Source organism: Drosophila eugracilis, unplaced genomic scaffold (genome assembly GCF_018153835.1).
Source record: "Drosophila eugracilis isolate 14026-0451.02 unplaced genomic scaffold, ASM1815383v1 contig_90, whole genome shotgun sequence".
Taxonomy (NCBI): Eukaryota; Metazoa; Arthropoda; class Insecta; order Diptera; family Drosophilidae; genus Drosophila; species Drosophila eugracilis.
The window spans coordinates 9033717-9060147 of NW_024573812.1; the positions used below are offsets into that span (position 1 = coordinate 9033717).

The 26431-nt window shown below is 41.8% G+C and overlaps 4 protein-coding genes across 5 annotated transcripts; 1 reads left to right on the forward strand and 3 right to left on the reverse strand.

Annotated features, from left to right (window-relative positions):
- Window positions 1-4718: 4718 nt before the first annotated feature.
- LOC108112149 (protein Rae1) lies at window positions 4719-5783 on the reverse strand. Its single transcript, XM_017221897.2, has 2 exons — window positions 5397-5783; window positions 4719-5339 (listed from the first exon to the last, which is right to left on the reverse strand). The coding sequence occupies exons 1-2, from the start codon at window positions 5781-5783 to the stop codon at window positions 4719-4721; spliced, it is 1008 nt and encodes a 335-aa protein (XP_017077386.2).
- Window positions 5784-12481: 6698 nt separating this feature from the next.
- Window positions 12482-14395, reverse strand: LOC108112362 (protein ORD). Its single transcript, XM_017222192.2, has 7 exons — window positions 14345-14395; window positions 13654-14285; window positions 13356-13605; window positions 13119-13298; window positions 12981-13058; window positions 12661-12923; window positions 12482-12601 (listed from the first exon to the last, which is right to left on the reverse strand). Exons 1-6 carry the CDS (start codon window positions 14393-14395, stop codon window positions 12681-12683), a joined length of 1434 nt encoding a protein of 477 aa, XP_017077681.2. The 3' UTR covers window positions 12482-12601; window positions 12661-12680.
- A 9773-nt stretch (window positions 14396-24168) lies between these two features.
- Window positions 24169-25561, reverse strand: LOC108112305 (protein similar). Of its 2 annotated transcripts, none has more exons than XM_017222131.2 (4): window positions 25387-25561; window positions 24638-25335; window positions 24505-24563; window positions 24169-24400 (listed from the first exon to the last, which is right to left on the reverse strand). In XM_017222131.2, the coding sequence occupies exons 1-4, from the start codon at window positions 25441-25443 to the stop codon at window positions 24366-24368; spliced, it is 849 nt and encodes a 282-aa protein (XP_017077620.2). In that variant the 5' UTR covers window positions 25444-25561; the 3' UTR covers window positions 24169-24365. The 2 variants fall into 2 exon arrangements, 1 of the variants encoding a protein (XP_017077620.2); XR_001772642.2 differs by having other exon boundaries at window positions 24370-24400; window positions 24505-24590.
- Window positions 25562-25722: 161 nt separating this feature from the next.
- LOC108112402 lies at window positions 25723-26382 on the forward strand. The gene has a single exon (XM_017222243.2). The coding sequence runs from the start codon at window positions 25786-25788 to the stop codon at window positions 26314-26316; it is 531 nt and encodes a 176-aa protein (XP_017077732.2). The 5' UTR covers window positions 25723-25785; the 3' UTR covers window positions 26317-26382.
- The last annotated feature ends 49 nt before the right edge of the window (window positions 26383-26431 follow it).

Sequence of the window (26431 nt, forward strand, 5' to 3'; positions counted from 1 at the left end):
TGTTTGTTTGTTTGTTTGTTGCCCCGGCATTGTTGCAAGTGACGTTGCTGCGGAACTATAGACCGCTCTGTTTCGCTCTGACACGCACTTAAACAGCCGCCCATCGAAGTCCAGCTCCTGCACGGGGGCCCTGGGGATGGCCTACGTGACGCGTTTAAAAAACAATCAATTTTAATTTCAATTTAAATTAGTTGCCGCCGTGCGGCTGCCACTCACCCCCTTTCGGCTTAACGCCACTGCAATTCGCCATTAAATTATTTTTCCCCATTTATGCAACTGCCCTTTGCCGTTGACTGTAATGCAATTTGGCGCTGTGTTGCCTTCGCTCCATTGTTTAATTTCATTTATTACTAAATTCCGGAATACAGTTGCAAAAATGCAATAAATTTCACTTTAAAATGTTGCACGTTTTTGGGAAAGTTGAGGGACAAATTTGTAAATTGGAAATTGGATTTTGGTTTCCATAATTTATTTAATAAATCAATCCTATGTCCTCAGAGTTCTTTTAATTCATGGCTAAAATATCTAATAGCATTCAAATGTAATAAAAAGTTTATGTCACAGGCCATACACTTTCGAAACGCATTGTCTCTTCATTCTGTTTGCATTTAAAATTGGATTTCATTTCATTTCTAAATATTTCTCACCTCCGAACTTTATCGCACATTTGCAAATTACTAAACATAAGCATATTAATTTTTCAAAGAGCAAAAGTTTTTTGTGCTTGCCAGCATTTATGTATTAACAATTAAAATGTGCGAAATGCGTGCGTGTTTGTGTCTCATTTCTAGCCATTGTTCCAATTTAGTTTTTAAATTAAAAAACCAAAAACACGACATGCAAAATGCAACATTTCTCGGGACTTCCAAAACTAAGCCAAACTCCAACTTTTGTGGTGTCCAAAAGTTTGCGTTAATCCCTTTTTGGAACCCAAACAGGTTTTCCCCCCAAATATATAATTTAGCTCTGATTCGAGTCGGGATCAAGTGTTGAGCTTAACCCGCAAACCTAAATCAATCCGGCGGACACGAACACACACACGCTCTGAGGGATTGAGGGCTTGGAGGATGCGAATGTATCTGCCGCTGGCGCTAAACTACTTAACAGCAAATTTTGCGTAATTTACGTCCTGGCCAAGGAACAGATGGCATTCCAGGAGAAGTTCTGTATCCGAGGGATACATTCGACTGGCAGCTGCAGCCGCAAACATGTGTTCCTTTAAGCAAGAAACAGATTTCTGGGAGGGGCCGTTTTTGGGGATAAATTATTGGGTGCGCCTTTTGGACTCCACCTCCTGGCCCAAAGTATCTTTGTATCTGCAGAGCCGCACAGCAAAGCACACATCCACATCCACATCGTACACATTTGCGTATCTGCGGTTGCGTGGTCTTAGCCTGTACCGAATCAAAGCATTTAATGGCGCTTTTAATCTTGTTAATCGCCCCTTTCTGGCCCGACTGAGATTTTCAGATAGTTTCGACCGCCGGATGCCTTGTTTATGTGTAGCTCCCGCCGGGGGGCGTGGATGGGCGTGGCAGCAGAAAATTGCCATGGAACGAAGCGGATACGTAGTTAAGTTGTGATAAGCCCCAAAGGTTTAGCAGCTGACCGGCCAGGCAAAGTGAGCCGGCACAAAGTTGTTGCATACTTGCGGGCGTCTTTAAACGAAATAATGGACCTTGGTCTGGGACCGCTTTTAAAGAACTTGTTTTTAAAGAACTTTCGGGCCAGAATCCAAGGCGAACGCTCTGGGAATAAAAAGGAAATCATTTTATCCACTTTAGCGTCCGTCAAGGACAATTTTGACATGTTCAAATCCTTTTTGCCCAGTCTCCTTCTCCCTCGCCCTCGCACAATGAATATTATTTCTTTATGCAAATTTTCCTGCAGAGCTGCCACTTGTTGGGCACCAATGGAAGAGGGAAAACCTCACCGAGGTTTCGCCTGGTCCGCTCTTCCTTTGCCCATTTGCGTGATATTTTGTTGAGCAAGACAAATGATTTCCATTTAATTTATTTTCACTGCTCCGCTCGTTTTGCTTGGCTCGTGGCGGCAAAAGGATTTAGCTGAATAAATTATAGGTTAAAATTGTTACATCTTAGGCGGGGAATGGCGGGGGTATAGTTGAAGACAAGTGCAAATAAAATAGGGACGCAAGCCGCTGACAAATGTTGGCCAAAAGTGGGAGCCCTTTTGTGCAGCCAGCGATACGCTAGAAATGAATTTATCGCTTCTCAAAGACCTCAAGTCTTCCAAAGAGCTAGTTACTTTGAGGGGAAAATGTTAGTAGCAGATCTTAATTCAATTCAATGCCATTTAAGGACATTCATAAATATATATTCTTTGCAATTACTGGTTTTTCCCATCAGAACCTTTAAGACAGAAAATCCCCAGGCTGCATTAATTAGCTGGAAAAGAGAACTTGGTCCGTATCAGGTATTTAGGGGCTTATGCAAACATGGCCAGCTGGTCAACTGGAATCTTCCCCTCCAGACGCACACGTGCGATTCCACATCCACATCCATCCTCCTCCGATTTCCATGTGGGGGCAACGCTCAGTGAAATTTCACACTTTGTCGCTTTGCATATGGGCACGTAAGTGGCTGTTGTTGGCTGCGGGACAGGGGAGGAGAGGGGCAAATGGAGCTGCAAGCGATTACAAACGCGCCGACTTGTAAATGGTGGCCAATGTGCGGAGCTGCTGCGACTTTGGCTCTGGGTTTTCCCTTCGCTTTCGGTTCTGGCCCTCTTTCTGGCATCGCGTGCCGTTTTCGCGATAATGAAACCGAAAGGCAATGCCCAGCTAGGCAGCTTACAAGCTGTGAGCTTCAGGCTCTCAAAACGTTGCCAACTGGCAAAGACTAAGGCAGGTGATTCCCAAAAACGAAACCTCTTTAATAGGTATTGGCAAAAAGTCTAGGCTTTGCTGTTGATTGTCTTAAAAAATTGGAGGAGAACTAAAATAAGATTCAAAAAGAGGAAAAGAAAACTTTAACTTTCTTAACTCAAATCACTTTCTCGAGTTATAAGTTAAAAAAGTTAAGCTTTAGGAAGTCGTTCTTTCATCTATGACAAAAACGAATTAAAGATATTATATTAAAGGATCCCTCCCTCATTTGCCCTATAAACGACTTTGACTTCCCATTACAAAAGTTGGAGATATAGAAATATGACACCGGTAATGAATCAAACATATTTTCAGACAAAAACTTGTCATAAAATAATAAAGTTTAACCATAATATTGCCATTCCATAAACCACTTTTAGAATGAAACTGAAACCCAGGCCACCTCAATGCAGAAATCGTTATTGCAATCCCATTCCGGCGACTAATCAAGTGCGAATCCTTCGACCAACTGGAATGTTTTCGACTCCTTTGGCGTGCTGCCTGCCTGTCTGACTGGAGGAGGCGATAGAGGGTAGAGAGACGGTGGATAAGAAGAACTAGCGATGCGTGTAACTTTTTCAATTAATTTGGCTAAGCTTGAGAGAAGTTCTGAGTTGAGCTTGGCTGAGACATGGAGCCAGCCATGGCCATGGAAGGTGCCCCGCTCCACCGAAGCCACCTACAGAAACTCCGGCTGAAACTGTTTACGGCTGAGTTATTTCAAAAATGTTTTGCATATCAGATTGAGTCTCTGAATCTTGGCATGGGGTAGCCTTGGGCGGCACTTAAACGCCTTCGTTTTAATTTAATAAGAGCTTGCCAGGCGAACTGATGCTGATTCAACTGGTAACTGGTAGCTGCTAGCTGCTAGCTGCTCTGCATCCCAAATGAGTGCAGTGGAAAAGACTCCGCGAAAATCCTCCACTTCTTCCGCTGCTCCACTGCCACCTCCAACTTTAACTCCAAGTCGGACTTTGCTGGATGTCAAATTTGAATTTAGCTGCATTTTTACAACTGTTGCAAAGTCTCTTTCGGTTTTCAGTCTTCAGTTTGCAGCTTTCAGCCCGCTGCTCCATGCTCCGGATCTGCATTTGGAATCTGCCGGTGGCGGTAGTGGAAATCGCATGTGAGCCAAGTCAGACAGTTGGCAATTTGCATAAATTTAGATTAGTGACATCTGACGTGAGTCTCTGATATGCAGAGCCAAGCTGGCGAGCAGGGAAGCGGCATTAAGTGCGGGATTCGGCGGGACTGGATATGGTTATGTAGCTGGGAGATGGAGATGGGGATGAAGTCGATTGCCACCTCCTAATTCTCCGACCAGATAAGACCCCCGACTTCTGTCCTCCGTCCTAGCAACCTCCTCCGGCGTCCTACAATGAAACTGCCACCGACAATGGAATATGATTTATGGAGTGCACTCGAGATGGGGCAAGGAATCAGGCCGAGAGGCTGCGTGAAATTCAACAGCTCAAGTGGAAAATTAATCGCATGCAAGCTCATTATGAGCATTAGTTGACTGTTTGTTAATTGTCGCCAAACGGGAAGCAGGATAACAGCAGAAGGAGCAGTTTCACTTGCAGGCCAGGAAGACAGGAAACCGACTTGAGCTGCATGCGAAATTGGCTGCAATATTTCAATCAAGCTTGAGTCGCCGACACAGGGCTTACCAAATTGCAATCACAAGATGGTGAAAACTGATGGCAAAGGTTCGGGATTAACATAGATTGTGGCTAACAGAACTTAAACAACTATGCCTACAATTTGGATAGTCAACAAATTTAATTCTAAAATAAAAAAATAAATAAAATAAAATGAAAAGATTTTAAAACTAAGGTCTAACATCCTTCTCGAAGGGTCTCAAAAGTATTTGTGGTTTCTTGTTAGGATCGAAGTACTCGTGGCCCTTAGACCAATCGTAGCCCAAGGCGTAGGCAAAGAGTTCTCCATCACCGCTATAGGAGCACTTGGTAATCGGTTGATCAAGTTTTTTGCTCTTCATCAGCTTGAACGTGTTGCATTCATAGATAGAGAAGACCCCATCTGATCCCGCGGTGGCCATTTGGTTCTTCTCCCTATTGATTTTGATATCGTGTAAAGTATGAACGTTGAGGACTCCATTTTCTGGCTCCCATCGGTTACTTCTAATGACTAAGGTACCTATTCTGTTTGCCGAACTCTGCTCGTACACCACACCATTCGATTTGGCTAGAAACCAACTTATGTTCCCCGTGTCCTTGCTTTTATTTATAGCAAGGGATCGCGCTTGAGCGGTCTTATTCCCGGCGCTCTTCATCCTCACTTTCTCCACGCCTCCATCATCCAAAGCATAGGCGCTGATGCATCCATCGGAACTGGCCACTATCGCCACTGGATCCAATATATCAGCAGCATAGCTACGACCTGGAAGAAACCTCTTGACGATTGTCCCGGGAGTGCGAAGATCCCAGAACTATAAAGGTAAGCACAAATTAATGTATGGATTTTATATGACATTCATGATACGCACAATTAAGGTCTTATCCCAGGAGGTGGTCATCAGGAATTGGTCCGCCCAATGGCAAGTCCGTGTTGCTCCCTGGTGAGCACCTATTTTGATTATCTGGTTAGATTCCAAATCCCAGTCGACCACAGCCCCATTGCTATCACCTACAAACACCTTCGTTCCCGAGTGGTGCCAAGAAATATCCAGAGGTATACCACCCAGTACCTTCATGACTTTCGGTACGACCTGGTTCGATTGCACCTCCCAGATTCGCACTGAATTATCCCAACTCCCGGCGCAGAGTGCATTCCAGGTACTAGTTTTCGGTACAAACTCCAGGGCGGAGACGGAATCGGTGGGTGGCTCGGGCAGCTCGTAATCCTTCTCCTGTTCTTGACATGAATTGTTCATTGTTGTCTAATAGCCTTCTAATATTTCGATAATTTGCTCTTTTTAAAATATCATTCGAATCTTACTTTAACTTGCCTTATATTGTGTCAGGATTTTCAAAAGCTTCTAGAGTGAGGAACCCAACTACATTTCTGAAGGGATTTCGTTAACCATTTAATGTACATACAAATATACTCTATGTACTTGGTTTCTTAAGCATCTTCATATATATATACTATATATATGTACATATATACTCGTTTCTCTACATTTTAAAAGTCTATTTGTAGGTACAACCTACACGTCTTCTTTCTTTCACTCCTCAACCAAGAATAAATCCAATCGAAAAAGTGCTTAACTGTCAATGATCTTATCTTAGCTTAACCTCGCTTCATCGGTTATCGGAATTATATCGATACTTAAGGTGACCATGTAGTCAGCCTACGACAACATGACAAAAATAACTGTTTGATATGTTTTGGTAACTATTTTAGAATAATAGAAATAACAAAAGAGGTCCAAGATAGTGTTTTCAAATCAAAACCATATGCAATACTAAACTTTTTATATTTTGGTATTATCAGATTTGTGTACAACTTAAATGAGACGCTGCGTTGGCTTCCCTGTTGTGGGAATTTTGTGGGCAGAACTAAAGCTGTTCATCGGAAAATAGGGCGGTATGAAACGAAACAATTCCCCAGCCAATATGCGGATGAGAATTCCAATAAAATGAAAAGCTAACCAAACAGTTGCTAACCCCCCTTTCTCCGCCCATGGACGTGCAATCCCTGCGAACGTGCAAATATTTTAACTAAAATGGCGAGTGCGAGTTACTTTTATCTGCTTTGGCGCAAAAATACGAATCGGTATTTGTACGAGCATGTGTGTGTGTGTGTTGGTATCAGCAACCTTGGCATACCAACAGCCCACCACCCACTGAAATGCCGCGCCCCCTGTGCTCCTCTCTCCACCTACATGCTCGCACATGTGAGGGCGCTGTTTTTCAGTCAACATAATTTAACTACTTTTATGGGCAAAGTAATACGCCGCTAGTCAGGGGGCGGTGGGTGGTGTTGTTTGGCGGGCTGAATAGTCCACCCACCGACCCACTGAACTTTCCCCGCTCTCTCCACCTGTTTCACGTTTAAATTTTAGCATTTTCTTTCATCTCACGCGTCTCGTGTGCAATATTCACAATGTATTTTACACACCATGTGTTTGCGAGTGTTTGAGCCACAGAACAGCACCCAGCACCACCCACTAGCAGCCCATAACCACCCATCCCATGGAAGCTCTTCGCCGGAGTTTATTGGCTTCGCAGCATACTTTGAAATTTACTGAGTTTCTCTTGTAATGCCTTGCTATATTGAAATTAATTACAAACAAAGGATGCTCCTTTGGGCCTGGAGGAAACAGCATGCTGTGCCTTGTCCCACCCCCCACTTTCCCCAACCCTCCTCTTTCCCGTCAGGGAACAGACAGCGGTGATGAAACGAATGTTTTGCCAGCGGGCTCTAATTCCTGATGTTTGTCTCGCATCAAATAAGTTGAGGCAAATAAAAGATATATTCTATATGGTATTTAGGGGTAAGAGGTAAGCAAACTATTTAAATTGAATTTTTTGCAATTTCACGCTTAACCAATTTAACTCATTTGGCTATAATTGTTATTTTGATAATTGCCAATTGTTGCCTTTTTACAGACTTTTTCATCAAATTAAGTTCGAATAAAAAAGTGTGGCCCGGCAAAAAGCTGATAATTAAATTCCCAAATGTGCAACATAATTCCGAGCAATCTTATTTACACTTAATAAATATTATATTATCCGCGAAGCTAGGAAAAAAATTACAAAAAGCCCGTGAAATAATAATGGTAATTGAAAAAGCTAAAAAGCTTTGCAAAAAAATATTTATTCAGCTGAGCTCATCTCTTTTATTTTTAGGTGCTACATTTTTTTTAATTTCTGAAAATACACACGACATTTAATGGAATCACAATGATATGCCTTTACATGGTTACCAATTAATCGACGAGGTTTGCCACTAAGCCAAGGTATTAATTAAATCAAAATATTTATTGACTTTGTGCTTGTTTACCTTCATGCACCCAAAAAATCAATTATAAACCACCGAAAAGTGAAAAACCCAACGGAGACTAATTAAAAATGCTTGGGCAAAAAGCAAAGGGGAAGGCAAAGGCAAAGGCGGCAGGCAAAGGGAATTTGTTCGATTGTGTAAACACTTTGGCAAGAAAAACATGGCAGGAAAATACGTAAGCCGAGCTCTGAAAAGCAGGCATTTTCTCGTTTTGGCTGGGATAATTGCATAAGCAAAAGGAAAATGCATTTGTTTGCCCAACTTTGATGAAGTTCAACAAAAGACGTCGACTTCGAGCAACTGAGAAGGAAGTGTCTTGAGTTCGCTCAAGGCCGCTGATGAAAGTCAACACAAAATGTTGAGAGTCAACAGAGAAAGTTGGAAAATATGTATATACTATATATATATCTAACAGAAGAAAAGGAAAAACAATATTCGCATATTTGCACTTTACAAATATAAGGGGAACGCCTTCCAACAATACAATTAAAAGAGCTTCAAATTTTCCAGGACGAAGTTCTTTCCTCCGTTCCAGATTTTCAGAACACGCTGCGCACATTTAGCCAAATTTGATTTGGCCCAGACAGACTGAATAAAATGGTCTTATACCAGGGATTTTTTCCGCCGCCTTTTGTTCGGCAGATGATGTCTAGCCTGATGCTAATGAAATTTTCGCCGTTTATGGCGCTGAAAATTGTCCTGCCGCAGGAATTTAAAAGAATAGTCATGGAAGGGGAGATTTTCCTGAAGGGAAAACAAAACATTCGATTCAATTTCAGGTCGCAGCTGTAAAAAAAAGCTGAAATAGATAGGGAAATCAAAGGAATTTAACGTCGGTTGAGGATCTGCATTTTAAAATGGTAAAATTTAATCAAAGGTAAACTTGTGTTATTATATATGTATATATCGTGATGTAAAATGAAGATATAGAGTTGCAGTTGCTTTGACTTAGAAACCACTTTAAGCGTGTTTTTTCTGATATATTATTTTCTCAATAAGCCAAGTCTGGCCTTATTCCAAGGCGTCAACTGCGGTGAGACGGAAAGCTAAAAAAGAAGTTTAAGCAAATTGCTATTGAAGCGCCGCGAAGCGCATGAAGAGTGGGGGAGGAGGTAAATCAGGCAAGGCAAAGGCCATGAAGCGGTGGCTTTTGCTTCTGCGGTTTATTTGGGCAAAGTGCCAGTTCGTAGCAGACCAAACAGTTGCTACTCATTCGGTTGGCCAAAAGGACCAAATTGCATTTGAGGGTTGAGGGCGCTGACTGAGGAGCAGGATTCTGGTTCTGGGGGAGCGTGCAAGGATGCTATCTGTTCAGTGGGGAGACAGTTTAATTGGGTTAGCAACATCAACGGCCTGTCCACTGCTGGATCATTGGCGCTGACATGGGCAGCCGCATCCTCCTGGATATCCTCCCTCATCTCCATTCCGCTTTTACCACCCACCATCCACACCATCGATTTTCCTGTGCCACGCTCGCTTTGGATTATTTCGTAATTAAACGCAAATGCAGAAACCAAACTCTCTTTTTCACCGCTTTTCCCACACTTTATTGTACCCATTACTTCTGGACTTAAGGGGTATAATGAACTGGCAAGGATTTCTGGGATTAGTTTGTCAAAATCATATAATTTCCTAACCATTTTGACAATTGTATCATTTCTGAATATTTTAATAACATTTTTAGGCGATAGGTATTGGTTACATTTTAGGTATTCGATAGTCTTCTACCTTGGCTTACCTGTACTTCATCAAATGTGCCATTAAAGCCACCTTTTTTGCGTCACATTTTGATATTCTTTTTTTGGCCATCATCGATTGTTGCTCTGGCTGGCCGTTTTTGTGGCTATACTCGATGGTTGAGGAACTGAATGGTTGGTTTTTCCTCTTTCGCTCACCTGGATGCTTTGATCAGTTAAATGTTAATAGCCTTGTGGGAGGTGTTTCCGCCAAAAGTGAGAATTTACATTCGTGGCTTAATTGCTTTGGAGTGTTTAGGCGGAACTTTATGCACTTTCAGCTTGAAAATACTAAAACTAAGTTTACAAACTTAAATAAAGATAGGAATTAGTACCCATTTTAAGCTCATATTTATTCTCTGTCTTGCCAAACTAAATTAAAAATAAATTTCTAAATTTCATAAGCCGATTACCCATTTTAAACGAACTTTCTCTAGTTTAAAAAAAGTGAAAGTATGGTTAATTTGCACACAATATTTGTTTACATCACATTTTCGCTGCACTTCGATTTTCAATTTAAAGCCCACACACACAGGAATAGTTAAGCTCTTGTTTGCTGGCCAAATTTTCCAAAACATTTCATTCGCTGGTGGCAACTTTAACCCATCGGCAAGCTGCTTATGTTGTTTGCATTTTGTTAAACAAAAAATTAAATACCAGCCCCTCAAACGCCCCGCACCCTGTCGCGCCCTTAGGGGCGGTAAGTGCTATTATTTGTTATTTGGTAAATGCAACAAATGCCCCACCCATGTGGCAAGGACCGGGGACCAAAAGACCCGCAGAACCACGGATGGCATCAGCCCCAACACCAACAGCAGCGGCAAAAACAGCAACAAATTGCAATATATGCCAGGACACCGGAACGAGGACATGGGGACCTGCATCCAGGCGTGGCATCATAATTAATTCAAATTTGAATTTCCTTTTGGCGCAATGCACGCGCCATTTTACATAGACATGGCAGGGGTGGCGGCGGGTGGGTGGCATTGGCACGCCCACATGTGTGGCATGTTATGGCATCGGGGCTCCAGCATAATAAACTGTTTAAATATTTAGTCGAAACGAGTTTTTAATACTCGTTGGCGCTTTTAGCAGCTGCCAGTGTGGTCGGTCACTGAGTTGGGTGGGTGTGGCTGGGTCAGAGGTCGGCCAAAAAACTAAGAAGGGTAGAGTAAGTGGAAAAAAGAGCCCAGCTTCCGCCATGTGCCGGCTTTTGAGCCAAGTCCCGCACAATTACAGATTGCCACAAATAAGAAAAAAGCCCAAAAAGGGACAAGACGGGGCAAGAAGCGCAGAAAAAGGTTAAAAAAAAAACTTATTAATTTATAATTATTAAAAACATGGTTAGCCCTTCTTTGGGTTTTTTATGCAAGTGCAAATGGAAAGAGGGAATAAAAATGTTCTTAAATTGGACATACTTTGAAAGGATTTATTGGATAATTTTCTTAAATTTTATTTTTTACGCTGCTAAAATTTAGTTTTATCCACAAGCTCTGAGTACTTTCACCTTCTATATCTTTCTCTTATTAGTTAAGCTTCATTCCTTCATAATTATACTTCGTTTTTATACACTAACTAACTAACCAACTGCAGACAAAATGAAATTCAAAGTGAGCAAACTCCTTGTTAATGGCATTCATTGCCATTACATTTGCATTTAAGTTCTCCTAATATCCATATGCTCGGCTGCCTGCCCCTAAAAGCCATCAAATAATATTCAGTAGAAACTAATTTGCTGTTCATGAACAAGAAAACCCCCTCCCAGACATTTCATGTGCACTTTCCAATTGCCGAAGCACAAAAACCCAAAACTAAAAAGCAACCCAAGGCAGCCACAAAATTGCGAAGCGCAGGAAAATTCACACTGGAAAATGCAGCATTTGTTTCTTGTGCAATTAATGTACAGTATATATGTACATGCATATATCTTTATGACAGAGGGGAGCTTACAATGAAGGGGTATCACGTGGCCTGTCATTTGGCTGAGTGCCGACATGCGATCATCCCGAGCTCATGGACGAGGTGCGAAATATGGCACGCATCGCAGCCAAAAACCTGTCTAAAGCATTTTTCGTTCATTATTTATGACCTGCGTAGACCCGTCCGTTTCGGTAATAAATTGAAAATTGCATTTGCATATTACATAAATAGCCCACAGCTAGATCGCAACTGATTTCTCTACCAACAGGCATGATAAAGTATCAAGATGGAGAGATTTTCTTAATTGGTTTTAATATTTGTTTTCTTTTTATCTTATGAAAGCAAAGGTAGTTAAACTTGGCCATTAAACTGTGAATTAAGTTATCGTTATTATTCTTAAATCAAACAATTTAAAACGGCAAGCTAAAGGCTTTAGTATTATCAAATAACTTGAAACTAATACTGTAAATATAAAGTAGTATAAATATGCACAAAGACAAGTATTAAAATCTGAAAACATTTAGAAAAAAAAACTTCGCCTCGGTCACTCATTTAGATTTGAAAAGTGGAAATTGAAAATTTAGAACTAGTTTGCGCATCCGAAAGGATGATTTTCCCCATCAGCGTCGAAAAGAATTGCCCCAACAACCGCCAATCATTCAAGTCCGTCAGCCAGTCAGTCAGCATTCCATCAGGATGCATCTCCGGGCTCTTAGCCATCCAACTGGGTCACCGGGTGATTTTAGCTAAAAATGGTCTTGGTTAGCGCAAAATGCATTTCGCCGGCAAATGACGCGTGCCTCTTGTCTGACAGCCATTGTAGTTGCTGTTTTTGTGTCGGCAGCCGGCAGTCGGCAGTGCCGGTGGTGCAGATGGTGGTGCAAGGACCCTCGACTGCTCCACCAGTGGCACTCAAACTGACAGCCGGCAAAACCCTAATTGAAATGGAGCTGAAGAATGAGTTTTCAGGCAGAGTTCAGTTCAGTTGGCCCGTAAGCTGTGGCGTAATTAGAAAATGAGCATGGAAATATTTGCGTGGGAAAGCCGCAGACGGCGGCAGATAAATGAATTTTTGTTCGAGGCGAAGCTGAAATTGCACGCAAGTTAAGTTGGTTTATGCCATGTTCGTGGAATAATATGACTCACCTAATAAATTCCATTGAAAACTATATAGTCCTGTTGTTGGTTATGGCCTCCTTGAGAAATTCGAGATGCTCGTCAGTGTCCTGGATAACCTCTGAGCATATTTTCCATTGCAATGAACCTCTCTTTTCCATCTGGAAGCACTTGATCAACTGGCGAGGTTCTTTTAATAGAGTAAGAGAACTGGGGTATTCTATTATAACGATTGTGCCCATAAACAAGGCCATCTCAATGATGCGTTGCAAGTAGCGATGGCAGATCCATTTCTGAAAGTATATTGCTTATTACAAATTGTATAAAACTATATAAATTTGTGAACTTACGGGATCGGAGTCCTTTTCAATAATGGAATCGTTCATAAAGCTCGCCGTAACGTATTGCATTGTTAAAAACTCGGACAGCTGTTATAATAAATTAACAAAATAATGTTTATATTTATAGCTAATTATAGCTAGACTTACCTTTTCCAAATGACTTATAACCAGAACCGATTGGTTGACATTGGTGGCCAAGGCAAGTTGGAAAGCCACCATTAGCAGGTCCTTAATATTGTGATCAGTGAAATCCCAGTAAATATTTCTAGTATCTCCGGCAGCCCGAATGGAGGTCCTCACTTTTGTCAAATCAAAATCATCTATGGTCTTGAAAGGTATCAAAAAGTGTAGTAATTTTGTTAAAGCTGAAAAAACTCAGCTTACCATAGGCCGCAGTTGATCCTTGTTATGTAGACAAGGAACCAGGAACCAAACGGTGTATTCATTCATCGTGATGAACTCGAATATGCGACGCACCTGGTTAAAGACATCCAGGACGAACTTTCTCTCTGCCAGACGCACCGCCTCATTGACATGCAAGCACTTTTTCACCAACTTGGTGATCACATCCTGCGGCTGCATCGCCTGGTGATCGAAAAGTTTCACAAATATCTCGAAGGGGCTGTCGGGATCCCTGAAAGAAAGCGTGAGTATGGATTCTATATATTAAAATTAAACCCACTTTAAGTCTTTAAAGGGATCGCCATCGCCACTGCTTTGGATGAGCTTTAGCCAATTGCCGGAGCATTTCTGGTGCAGATGCTCCAAATAGTTAATGGAGTGCTGGTGCCGCACAAAGAACATCTCGTGGAACTCCGTGATGGTGAGGGTTTTGCTCTGGCCTCCATTGATCTGATAGGAAACTGTGTCCAGGGAAGTTAGGTCATCAAAACGGCGCTCTACGTTCACCGTGATGACTTTGGATTGAAGTCTCCTCAAAGAGGCCTCCATATCCTTGCGAGCCTTTCGCTGCCTTTCTCGCAGCAATGCCTGTTGAGAGGTGGATGGTGTCTCGTCCAAATCGCTTTCCACCTCCTCAATTTGCTGCATGCTATCGTGTTTGTCAATTGGATGCATTTCGAAGATCAAGGAAAGGCTTCCCTTGCCAATTTTGAGTTGAGGAAGCTTCGATAGACTGGGTTCATTCGGATACGAAAGAGTACAGAGCAGTAGAATGGCCTGGGCCACGGGTGTTACAGCCGGCAGATCCTTTGACAGATCCTTGTCCAAATCATAGATAATCAAGTGCACATTATCTTTTGTAGAGAACTTCAGATGCACCCTTTCGCAGTCCAAACAATCGTTGATATATAACTGAAGGTAAGGATCTACATATATTTATTTATTTATAATTAAATAGAGAAACTACTTACCGAAATTAACCTTATTGAGTGGTTTTTATTCAGTGCAGCTGTTTCTGACATGGCTAATGTTAATTTGCGACCATAACATTTAATTAAAAACTTATTTAGCGTCCTCTAGTGTTGGCTAGCGTCGTAATAGGCTGTGCTCTCTTCAGGCGCACTATCGATGTTTATAGCGATAGGGCAATTATCGATGAACGCTTTAATAGGCTTAATAAGTGTTGGAAAATGATTTCAAGAATTAAAAAGTTTAATTTTTCAAATTAAGAAAATATACTTTGACTGAAAATGTTTCAGTTCGACATTGAAATAAAGTTGATTGGTTCTACAAGATTGATAGATCTATGAAGCCTACTTCTTGCCCTTCCTTACACAGATGCCTAAAGGGAAAAACGTTAAAATATTCCTTCTTTTTTCCATAATGACCACCCAGGTGATCTCTTACCTCTAATTTGTTGGGATTTTAACTGGCTTGGGGACTTGTAAAGTGACCCCCAACTCCCACTCCCAACCATATTTTTTCCACTTTTTTCTCCCAGCCTAACGCAAATTTATGAATCAGCAAGGAATCAACATTATTATGAGCCATGGGAAGTGAGCCATTAAATTGGCTTGGCCAGGCCAACAGACTAGGTGCATAAAATTAGGATTAACGGCTTTCTAAGTGCCATCAAAAGCCCCAACTGCCGTAATTCCCAAATGCACGCACTGGGCAACAATTAGTCCAAAACTCGGCATTAAAATGCCAGCTGGCCTTGGCAGAAAGTATATATATTTTTAAAAAGCTTATTTTGTTTGAGAAAACCAAAAAGGTATTAAAATTGAAGAAGAGAAAACAAAAACAAAAGCTACAAAACAAAACCAAAATTGTGATTTTCTTTTAATTTTTATGGCACTGCCTTTACGACTCGAAAAGAAAAGGCAAACATTTCCTTATCACGGCTTTTGATGATGCCCAAGGAAATCATTTATGTTTCTGAGCTCCTCTCTCCCTCATTTTGGCCAATTTAATGCTTCTTTGCATTTTTAATGATGATTGCCATTTGTGGATGCTCTTCCTTTGCGATTTATGACCTCTGCGGACCACACACGTCACGCATTTAATTGCCATTTAATAGCCCAAAATGATCTCCAAAACTTTTGGTGCAAACTTTAAGGCTCCCAACTATTTTTCTGAAAATTCTGGCAGGTCGAAAAATGTTGGCAAAAAGATTCCCTGGCAGCTCGTAAAGCCAGCAAAATTATGGCAATTTAACGGACAACGCCGATCCATCCGAATGGATGGCCAAGCAATTAGATGCCAGCCTTAGGCCAAGTAATGCCTGGCTGTGGATTCTCCAGAGAACAGCAAAGTAGTGAAGAGCTGAGATGAGAAGTTCCAGTCCAGTAGTCGTCGGGGCTTTATCGCCAACATAAATTTCCTCAGATAAAAGCGCGAAAAAGCGCTGCTCATGTCGTGGCCCCAAGTCCACACAACATTCTTGGCCAGCAATAAGGGGATTCCCCACCGTTTGCAATGTCCAGAAATTATAGCAATTTGCTTGTCAAATTGTTGCCGACTCGGGCAATAAATCGCTGGCTTTATGGGCCGCTCTGCGTTGCCAGGTGATCGCGATAGAGTTGTTTTAGAAATAAATTCACCAAAAAGGCTTCGGCGATCCTCTTGGCTCCGTTTAGTGGTTCGTAAACTTGTAAAATGTGCAATTTTGTCGGCCGGCTTTTACTTAAGTCGATCGTTTTTTCTTATTTTACTTGCCTGATTTCGCTAATTTAATGGTGCCTTGCCAACAGTCGAGCCAATTGAATAGTTGCTCGAATAGCTCCGAGGGTATCCAGATCGATGTGGACCGATTGAAATATTGTTATAGTGATTTGCCTGGCTGTGGGTGGTAATTTGCAATGTTTACGAGTGATGATGATGATGATGGGTTGCTAAGCAGGCTAATTTTATTGGAATTTGATGAGGAATTTTTGAAAATTATCGGGAATTAGGTAATGAATTTTATTTGTTTATTTTATAAGAGAAGATATTAGTTAACATTATCATTAGAGAATAATAATACATACACGAAACTATTTCGTGTTCATTAATACCTTAAGTTATAATTTTAAACAGATTTTATGTTTTTCATTAGTTTTTCTGACTTACTTGCTAAGAATTCGCTTTTTACAAAACTTTTTAATTTTGGAATTATCTCAAAAGAAGCTCTCACAAAATTGCACCGAAAAATTTAGCCATTTGCATTCCACATCCAGCTAATGTGGATTCCCTCTCCCTACTGGTTCCCACATCCTACATACTATTCCCAATCCAAATTCTGGCCATGCTTCCCATCTGCAATTACGGACATTTTTATTGGCTCACTGCTTGGGGCACCGCGTGCACCTGCTGCTGTTCCCATTTTTACAGGGTATCCAGCTCAATGGAGGCATCTGGTTACCACAGCTAGAAGGATGTAACTTAAATATTGTGCAAAGACTATTTTATTTAATATAAAGTGGTGATATATGGGTTCCTTTGACTAAGTTAATCAATTGCTAAAAACTTGCTAAGAAATTTATATTTCGATTAAATAACACCCGTTGTTTATAATATGTAATATAACAACAGGCAGATCAAAAGTTTTTCAAGTTTCAGGTGGTAATGTCTCTCAAATTTTGTTTACTAGGTATCCTATAGTCGGTAAACCAAGCATAGATCTCCTCATTGTTGTTGCTGTGGCATGCCAGAACCTTGAAGTTGCTGTAGCTCTCGTAATTCGAAATGTTTACGGTACATTTAATTTCATTTGGATTATTACAATATGCTTTAGGAGGCAGCTCTCCTGGTCCTCTCCACTCAATGCTCCATTTGCCAGGGAACGAACAATGAGCCATGAAGCGGGGAGGAGAGCTTGGGAAGGTGGATTAAAGGGGCAAATGCCGCCCACTTGCCATCCCAATCCGATTTTTGGGCAGGTGTGTAGCCATGTAGCAAGCGGACATATTTCATTGTTGTTGCCAAAGTGTAATTGCGAATTCCAGACAAATGTGAAATTTGAATTTACAAGTTTAACTTTTCTTGTGAAATCATTTGTTCGGGCTGCCTCTGTTGGAACTCTGGAGCTCTGATGCTGTGGCTGCTCCTTTTGTGGGCTTTATTTCATTCGTTGTGCGACTCAAGTGTGCAGTTGGCAATTCTCGACTTAGTTCATTTGTTCCATTTCAACGCTTGCCAGTTGAAGGAGTCCTGCGGGAGCGGAGTGGTAGCGGGAGCAGGACGAGGCAGCTCCATCTTTTCGGTTTCCGCATAAACAAATGTACTCATGTCGCTGCCTCCATTCTGTATTTTCTGGTCCCCTGTTTTCCTCTCTTTTCTTTACATCCCTTTCACTTCGATTGTCCCATTTTCGTTGCCATATTTCCGGTTGGTTCTCTCCAGGCAGCTTTCGAAGGCATACTGCATCTGCTGTGTAACGAATGTAGATAGTCTATGACTATCTTTAGATTACAGTTTAAATGTACTAGTTTTCAGTGTCATAATGTACCTCGATTAGTTAATAAGAATTTGTATTTATCATCTAACAAATACACCTCAATGGGTATCATATAGCCGAGTTACAGAATCCAAAATTTTCTATCCTTCTGCGTAGGGCTTATTTGGTTCCTTCTGTTTCGGTGCCTGGAAGAACGACATCCGGATTCAGTTGCAGCTGGAGAAGGCTTAGGCTAAAGTCCCGGAACGCCTCACCTCAAAGTGCCACAAAACTGCGCCACGAATAGAGGGTCCTTGGAGGCGAGGATATGAGGAATTCGTTGGGATTCGATGGCTCCTTGTGCAGAACTCCTTGGTTCGCCATTCTTGTTTGGCTTTTGTACATTTGCCCGGCCTTTTGTTGGCCAGAATGTTGGTTGTTGGTTGCTCTATGTGTGTGTGCTTTTCGGCCAGGCTTTTGTGCTCGAGCGTTGTGCCGAAAAAGTTGCATTTCACGTCTTGTTGGATTCGGACTTGCTCCGGGTTTTTCCCTCGTCAGACTTCCTTGCATTTCGCCCGCTGATTTGGCTTCTTCATATTTTGTACCCACCGAAGTGGTGCGTTCCGGTTTGCCGCATAAAACACACTGCCACGCCTCCGGTACTAACGCCCACCGCACACACACACACTAGCACACTAACACACAAATACAATTAGAGACTTGGTTTGTTGGTTCAACTTGTTTGCTTACATTCAACTTTATTTCACTTCTGGTGCGATGGTTTCTTTCAGTCACTACTATCCCTCAACCCGTTCAGCTTGGCAGTGTGTAAAGTTTTTGGCCAACTTGGGCTCTCTAGGAGCATTGTGTTTTCCAGGCGGCGGAATAAAAGAGGAGTTGTGTGAGAAAAGTGGGCACGAATGTGTGGGTTTGTCGGAAGCGCCTTAACTTAATTCTGCTCGATTTCTATGCATCCTCGAACGAGCGAGCGTTGGCATTCTCTGTTTGCTTAAATGTTGTATAATTCACTGATTTCTCTGTGGTTTTGTTGCCATTGTTGGATTTGTGTTGATGCTCCTGGGTGTGTATGTGTGTGTGGCAATGTTTGTGATTACATTACGTATACGTACGTATGCGCAATGTATGGGCACTTGTTCATTTGGCGAGCTGCAGGAAGTTTGCGGTAAGTCCTCAAGAAATAGAATAATTGGAGGGATTACAAACGAATGGTGGACTTAAGGTTAAGCCATAAAAATATTATAAAAGCATAAATAAACTAATGAAACAAGATATGTGCTTGTTCTCTGTCGATTTTCTTCACTTTAACTTTGCAATAAAAGTTATAAGCCGATTAAAGTGGATAAATGAAAATGGACTTGCTTACTTACGAATTACATCAAAATATTAAACAAGTTTAAACCTTGTTTTAGTTATAGAGAGACAATAAACTTATTTTTAGAAGAACCCTGTTTTAATTTTCTTTTTATTTAGTTGATGAAACGAATTTTAAGACAAAAATAAAAACTTTCTAATCATATATAAAATGTCAACATGTCATCACTCTTAGCAAAATGGTTTTTATTTCCAAAAAGAGAGATTAAGCAATGGAATAGCAATATTTATTTTCCTTTGCAGAGAACTCCATGTTTCTGTTTTCTGTACATTCAAAAATAGGAAACGAAAAAGACATTTTTATCATAGAAACAAGCGTTTATCCTGTAGAAAGTAAGTTTCTTTCCGATTGAAGTACCTTTTTAATAACTTTCCAAACCAATAAAATCCATAATATTTTCCTGTTTTGTAGTTTGAGTTAAGCCAAAAATGTTTTCCCTTATTTGTTGAAGCCTCCGCAGGCTGGAATCTTCCTTCAGCCTACTTTTGTTCTGAAGATTGCAATAAAATATCCAAAAATACGTTACCCAGGCCAATCCCAATTTCAGTCGATTCCCTCATGGAAAACGCAAGGAAACGAACATGGGCCGAACATTGTAAATTGTTGTCCGAAAATTTATTGGCAGCACTTATCAGATTCACTCATAAATCTGCAAAAAGCACGTCGCCAAAGCCGAGTTCCCCGTCTCTTTCGCTCCTTGGCGATGCGTGGGCGGGTGTATCTATGTGTGTGTGTGAGTGGGTGAGAATGTATCTGTGTGAAGAGCAGAGTAGGCACTGAGAGAAATTTAATGGGCTTAAAACCAGTAATCAAACGAAAATCTACTCCGTGTATATAGGTAAAATGTGGTAACAGTGCGTATGAGTAATACTACTAAGTAATACTAATCACTTATTTATTAATCAAAAATAAATGTGTAACCAACCTTGAGTTAATCACAAGACCCCTTTGGGATTCAAAGTGTAAGTATTAAGCATTTTCCCTCAGTGCCTCTGTGAGTGGGTGGCTGGCTTCTGCGAGACATTTATTTGCATGCCTCGCCCGACTTTGGCTCTCTTTCGGTGCTCCATTTCGGTCGCACAATCCACAAATTAACATGACATTTTTACAAGCCCAAACATGTGTACACATGGGCCCGAAAGTGAACCGAACCACTCGAAATTAATAGCCAGCAAAGCAGCATCGGGCGCCCATAAGCCGCTCATTGGATGTGGATGTGGCTGTGGATGTGGATGTGGCCCAAATGGACAGCGGGACCTTCGGTCGGACATTTATGGACATGGCCGAAAAAGTCAAACATTTGAAGAGGCGATGGAGGGGGACGGCGAGGCGGGGGTTGTTGGTCCAGCATCGAACAGGTTGCCATTTTATGCATCCATAAATTTAATTACTCAAAGCTGCAAAATGTGCCAAACAAAAAGCCATTAGTTCAGGTGGAAAATGCTCTACAGACGAGCTTCAGTATATCGAATTTCCCTGATTCAAACAAAGTTTTTAATGGCCAACCCGCAATTTCCCGTAATTTTCCGCTCACATTTGATAGTCTTGACGATTATGATTGTAGATCGCAAACTTTAAATGAAAAATAATAGATTTCTCTTTGTACTCCATAATTTTCGAAGTTTTTCAAAACGGTATTGAATTGCCTTATAACCATGCTTTCATTATAGATAGATTGAACTAGAAAATGAAAAGTTTGCCTAAATCACTATATTAATCAAAACATTATTAATATATTAATAAATTATTAAAGTAACTAAAATAGACAAATTTATACAAGTTTCAGTAATGGAATTTCTCCTGTACTCCTCTCCTTTCCCTTGCCCTATGCTGCTCTCCTTCGCCGCTACTTGAATGTTCGATAATCTGGGCCAAGTGATGTGCATACCAGTCAAGATGCAGGTTCTCCATTGACAGGAGTCCATGGGAGAAAGGGAGACCCCGAACACCGAAGGAGACAGCCATATGCAGGGAAAGGGAAAATCATGACAAAACATTTGGCCAACGAGTTTTCAGTTTCTTTGTGTGGAGGATTTTCCTTTTTTTGCGTCATTTTTTGGTTCCACTTGAATGAGAATGACGAGAGGATGTCGACGATGATGAAGTTATCAGGGAAAAACAAGCCAAAAGTTGGCACAGTTTCAAAAAGTTTGGCCCACATAGAACGGGTAGCAGAGATCCGAGAGGGGGTGGCTAACAATCAGAAAAGCAGACTGCAAATTCTAAAACAAGGCACACGAACTTTGCACTGCAGCGAGGGAAAGAGATAGCTTAACTGGTGGAGAAAGAGACGGCTAAACGGGCACTGAGGACACATCAAGCATTTCCGTCCAAGTGCGAATGAGTTTAGTTCTCGGATCTCTGTCAATAGCCAGGAGTGGCACATGGACAGGAGCCGCAGGAACTGCAGGCAAAAACAACAGCGGCATCAGGAATGACAACAACAACGACAACAGTTGACAAATGCAACAAACGACAAGTTAAAATTCATGTTCATTGTGGATGCCACAAGTTTGCCTTTGCTGAGGTTAAAACACAACATCGCTCGACATCAAACCAACAAGCTGGGAATGTAAATGGTAATTGACAAACAGCAGCTTAAGTATTTTAAAACAATTTTAAGTGTACTGATTTCTGTAAGCCAGGGCTAAATGAACAGCCTTGGAAATGTTTTTCATTTAATCGGGAAATTTTTACTAGATCTGAGGTAACCATAGTCCCATTACCTCTTTTACTTCAAACCTCTTAGCATTCAGGTACTCCTAATCTATTTGCAGGAAAAAAGAACTTCATCTTTCGTCTATTTTGATGCATTTTAATTATTCAAATTTCAAAAACATAAAACCCGCTTGTTGGCAGCTTTCAGCTCACTCAACAATCCAAAACAAAACATTTGCCCAATGTAAGTGGCTGGAATATTTTACCGCCTGGTATCTGCAGATGGAAAGTGTTTCTGCCACCTCACCTGACTGGCTGGCTGGCTGCCTGACTGACTGACTTCCGTTTCGTTCCACTTTGGACAATAATATGACGTATGCATGTTGGGGCCAACATGAAGTTGGCCCGCAAAATAATAAAATGGCTATAATAAATTTCTGTTTTGCAAAATATTTCCAGGAATTCGGGGATGGATTGTATGCCAGCCAGCAGCTAGCGCCAGCCTTTCAAGCGGAAATTGCACATTTTGCAGAAAATGCTCCCCCGGGGGAAAGCTTGGGATGAGATGGAGTATAAAAGGAATTAGGAATGCAATTTGAGGTTATGTTGGCAATGTGCAAGCGGGCTAACTGTACCAACACTAACATGGCTATACACTGAAATAAATTATGAGTAGAAATTACTTTTCTTAAATTGTTTTTATTGAAAATATAAAATAAATTATATTATAATTTAAAAAGCAATATTTAAGAAATCAAAAAACATTTTCCCTCACGGATTTAGTACTCCAAAGAAAATTATTAAATTTCTCAAACTCATTAAGAATTTTTCCAAGTGCATAACACCACCAACTCCTGCTGACCACATCTCTATGCGCATTTGTTTAGATGAGCGACGGTACGTGTGTGTGTGTGTGTGTGTGTGTCAGTTAGACAAACAGACAGTTGGACTGACACTTGGACAGATGTTGGGATACGTAGAGAGCCTGGAAGTTGGACCCAGCTACGGACTGACAGCTGGACCCAGAACTTCTCCAACGCCCCCCGAAAAGAGCCCTTACCAGATATTAATAGACGAAATTTGAGTATTGCTTCCGTCATGAATAAAATTTTGCATCCAGAGGGCAGCTGCAGCGCTTTGGGAACGATGTAGGGCTCCTCCGAAAAACTTTTGACAATCCTCCCCTGGCTCCACCACCCCCACAGCACTCCACTCTACTCTCTTTCTCTCTCTCAGGAAACTTCTCATCCAGAGTGGGACCATTCTCGCATTGTCCAGGGCTGCAGTTTCCTTGCCCAAAACTTTTCAAATTGTCCATTCAACGTCCATTCAGCTGTCTGTTTTTGTGGCTTAGTTTTTCCTTATTCTTTTTTACTTTTCTCTTAATTTTAATGATGCCCTCTGAAAAATGTAAAACGCTTGCGTTCAATTTGGGGTATGTGCATTTTATGCCCGAATCGGGCGGTTTCTGCTCCCAATGGTCAAAGATTATAGCCCCTTTCGGCTTTCTTGCCATGTGGTTATAGTTTTTGGGGAAAGCTCTTATGTTTTAACTTCGATCACACGAAAGTCAGATTAAATATATTGGAAAGCACTTAATAATAAACTCCTTTCGGGATTTGCTCTTTTTCATAAAAGGTATTTTATTGCATTGTTGCCAAATCTTGGTCATACAATCGGAATTAAATAACCAACTTAATCAATCAAAAACCAAAGCCGATTTAGCCACAATCGTTGTGACCATCAAACGAGAATTCCATCACTGCGAAATTCAAAATGCAGAAATTGAAAGAAACGCAGCGAAACGAACTGAGCTGAGACCACATAACGAAATGCGGTAACAGGCAAAACTTTGCTGAATCAACTACTAAAAGATTTATGGTATCAAAATAGTGCCACATAAAATATTCACACCTTGGCCCGGCTGCCAGAAAATCTAACGACTCCGGTGGGAAAGGGATTTTCCGGGGGACTGATGGAGGGAGGGTGGTTCGGAGGGCAGAGAAAGCCAACCAACTGATGCCTTTGGACCGATAAAGCCTTTGTTTATACTCCGCACAGCGACTGGCTGGTTGTGGATTGCATTTTGGCCATAAGTTGGCAACATTTTTTATGCGTTCATCATGCGGTCAGCATAAATTTTTCATCGCCATAGTCATAGCCATCGCCATCGCCATTGGCGCTTTTCCTTCGTTCAATTTTCCCTCAGTAAACCGACCGGCCGACCCTCCCTCCCTCCTAAAAACATGTTGCCAATTTTGATGTCTGACGGCTATAAATCAGGGCGTTTAAAGTCGCCACACGAAAACTTAGGACTGAATAATTCCTTTTCGGCCAAAACATATAAACCATTTATTCCACACCAATATGTTTGTGACCACGTTCTTGTTCTAGGTGTGTTTGTGCTTGTGAGTGTGTGCATGTGAGTGTATGCTTGCGATGGAAAAGTGTGTAGGGGAGTGTAAATGGAGAGACACCAATCACGAAATCCACAAAAATCAACTTGATGGGCTCAAAGAGGTCGTCAACGCCAATGGGGGACTTTGCCAACCGATTTTCCTGAAAGGAAAATATATTAATTAGAGCGGACAAAATCTTTTTAAAATCCTATCCTGACATAATTTATGATTCTATTTCCTAGTTCCTGCAGATATTTTACTCACCACAATTGAATGATTGATTGCCCTTGCCGTTCTTCGCAGATTCGTGCATGGACGGTGTGCTGTGGTTTGGAAATTAAAAGGGATTGCTATAGATCGAATTAGGATGCTGAACCCCTAGACGAGATCTACTTACTTCAGTCCGTTCCGAATGTCCCGATACATGCCAGAAGGCGACATCTCGTAGGAGGGCTTCATCCTTGTGACCTGCTGTTGCTGTTGGTAGTGATGCTGCTGCTGCGGCTGCTGCTGCTGGTGGTGGTGGTGGTACTGCGGCTGGGAATTCTGAATGACCTGGCTATATGGCCACATGTTGCCGTTGGTCATCATCTGGTTGGCGTTAGGACTAGTGCTCCAGCCACCGGCATGCGACGGCGAAGAGGGACACGTCGCTGACATCCCATTGCCTCCTCCAGTCAGACGACCCTGATGCATTTGGGTGGCGGACGGCGATTGATTAAACTGCTGCATCGGCTGCATCTGGCCCATCGAGGTCATGGGCTGCAGGTCTGGCAGCACGGCATTTATCCCAGGGGCATCAATAGCACCCATGGGATTACCCATCATGGGCATCATGGTCATGCTGCTAAGAGGAGTGACCGCTCCCAGTGGCAGCTGTGTGGTCGTCGTGGACATGGCGGTCATCTGATTTCCAGCAGGTATCATGCCCATCGGCATACCCTGTATGGGGAACGAGGACATCTGAGCAGCACTCGACATCGGCATCTGCATCTGCAGATTCATCTGCGGTGGATTCAGGGGCTGCATGGCCAGAGACTGTCCTTGGCCCTGTCCAGGGCTCATGCTCAACGGATACTGAGGCACGCTCTTCATCTAGAAGAAAAGAGTTAATCCTTTGTCCTAAGGTGCCTTCCCTATAATTACCTTCGAGTCAGCATACATGCCGTAATCAGCTTCGTAAGGCACCGAACAAAAATTCATTTTTAATTTGTGGAAAATCACGGACTACCGAAAGAATTATAAAAAGTTTCACTTCAAATTTTGTACGAAATATAAATTTTTCGAATTTTTGGTTTCTACTTTTTCTAATAGATCTGATTCTTACAACGAACTAAATACGAATGAAGTTGGGCTATCGGACACGACCTAAGCTGCTGACATTGTCGGGAAAAGCCTACTTGGATGCCCTTATTAAACTCCATGTAAAATGTACAGGAATTTCAATATCTTAATCAGAGCGGCCTTGTAAAACTAGATTATTGAAAATGACAGAGTTTTCCTCTTTTTAGGCTATCCAAAATTCGTTGTAACCCCATCGTGTAAATGGCACGAGGCCAGAAGAGAACCAAGAAAGACAAGTTGCAACCAAATGGCCGCAGTCCTAAGAAAAGAAATCTAAAGAATCCCTTGAGACACCACGTTCAAGCCCACGGTCCCTGTCAATGTCTACCTCACCATCCTCGTCCAAGGATTCACTCATCTAAGATGTTCCATGACAACTGTTGCAAGTACAAGGTCCGCCCAAAGCCCAGGAGAATCAATCAATGTGATTTGGCCACCCAGTGTCCCTCTCGTATAGTCATGGCCCCTACTGTGCCCACCACCCGGCAAACTCCAATCGGCCGGAATGCGATCCATCTGCCGGAAACCGTGGTCATGCAAATGCGTAATACCGAAGATGCCCGCCGAGCAGCGGAAAGTTTCAGAAATACCCTTATCCAAGCCCATGTTCCAGGTCCGGACCTTGAAGGGGAGGAGAGTCTGGAGAGGCTTCGCCAAATAGAACGAAGGCCTCGACATGTGTTTCGAAAAGGACGTGAAAAGCGCTTTCCAAGCGATACGGAGTTTTGCTAGAACTTTATGAAAAGGTTTTTCTTTAAATTAAAACCCAATAAATACTATTCAGTTTTACAGAAGCAATCATGTCAGCTAAAGGAATTTTGTATTGTATTTATGGTAAATTATTAAA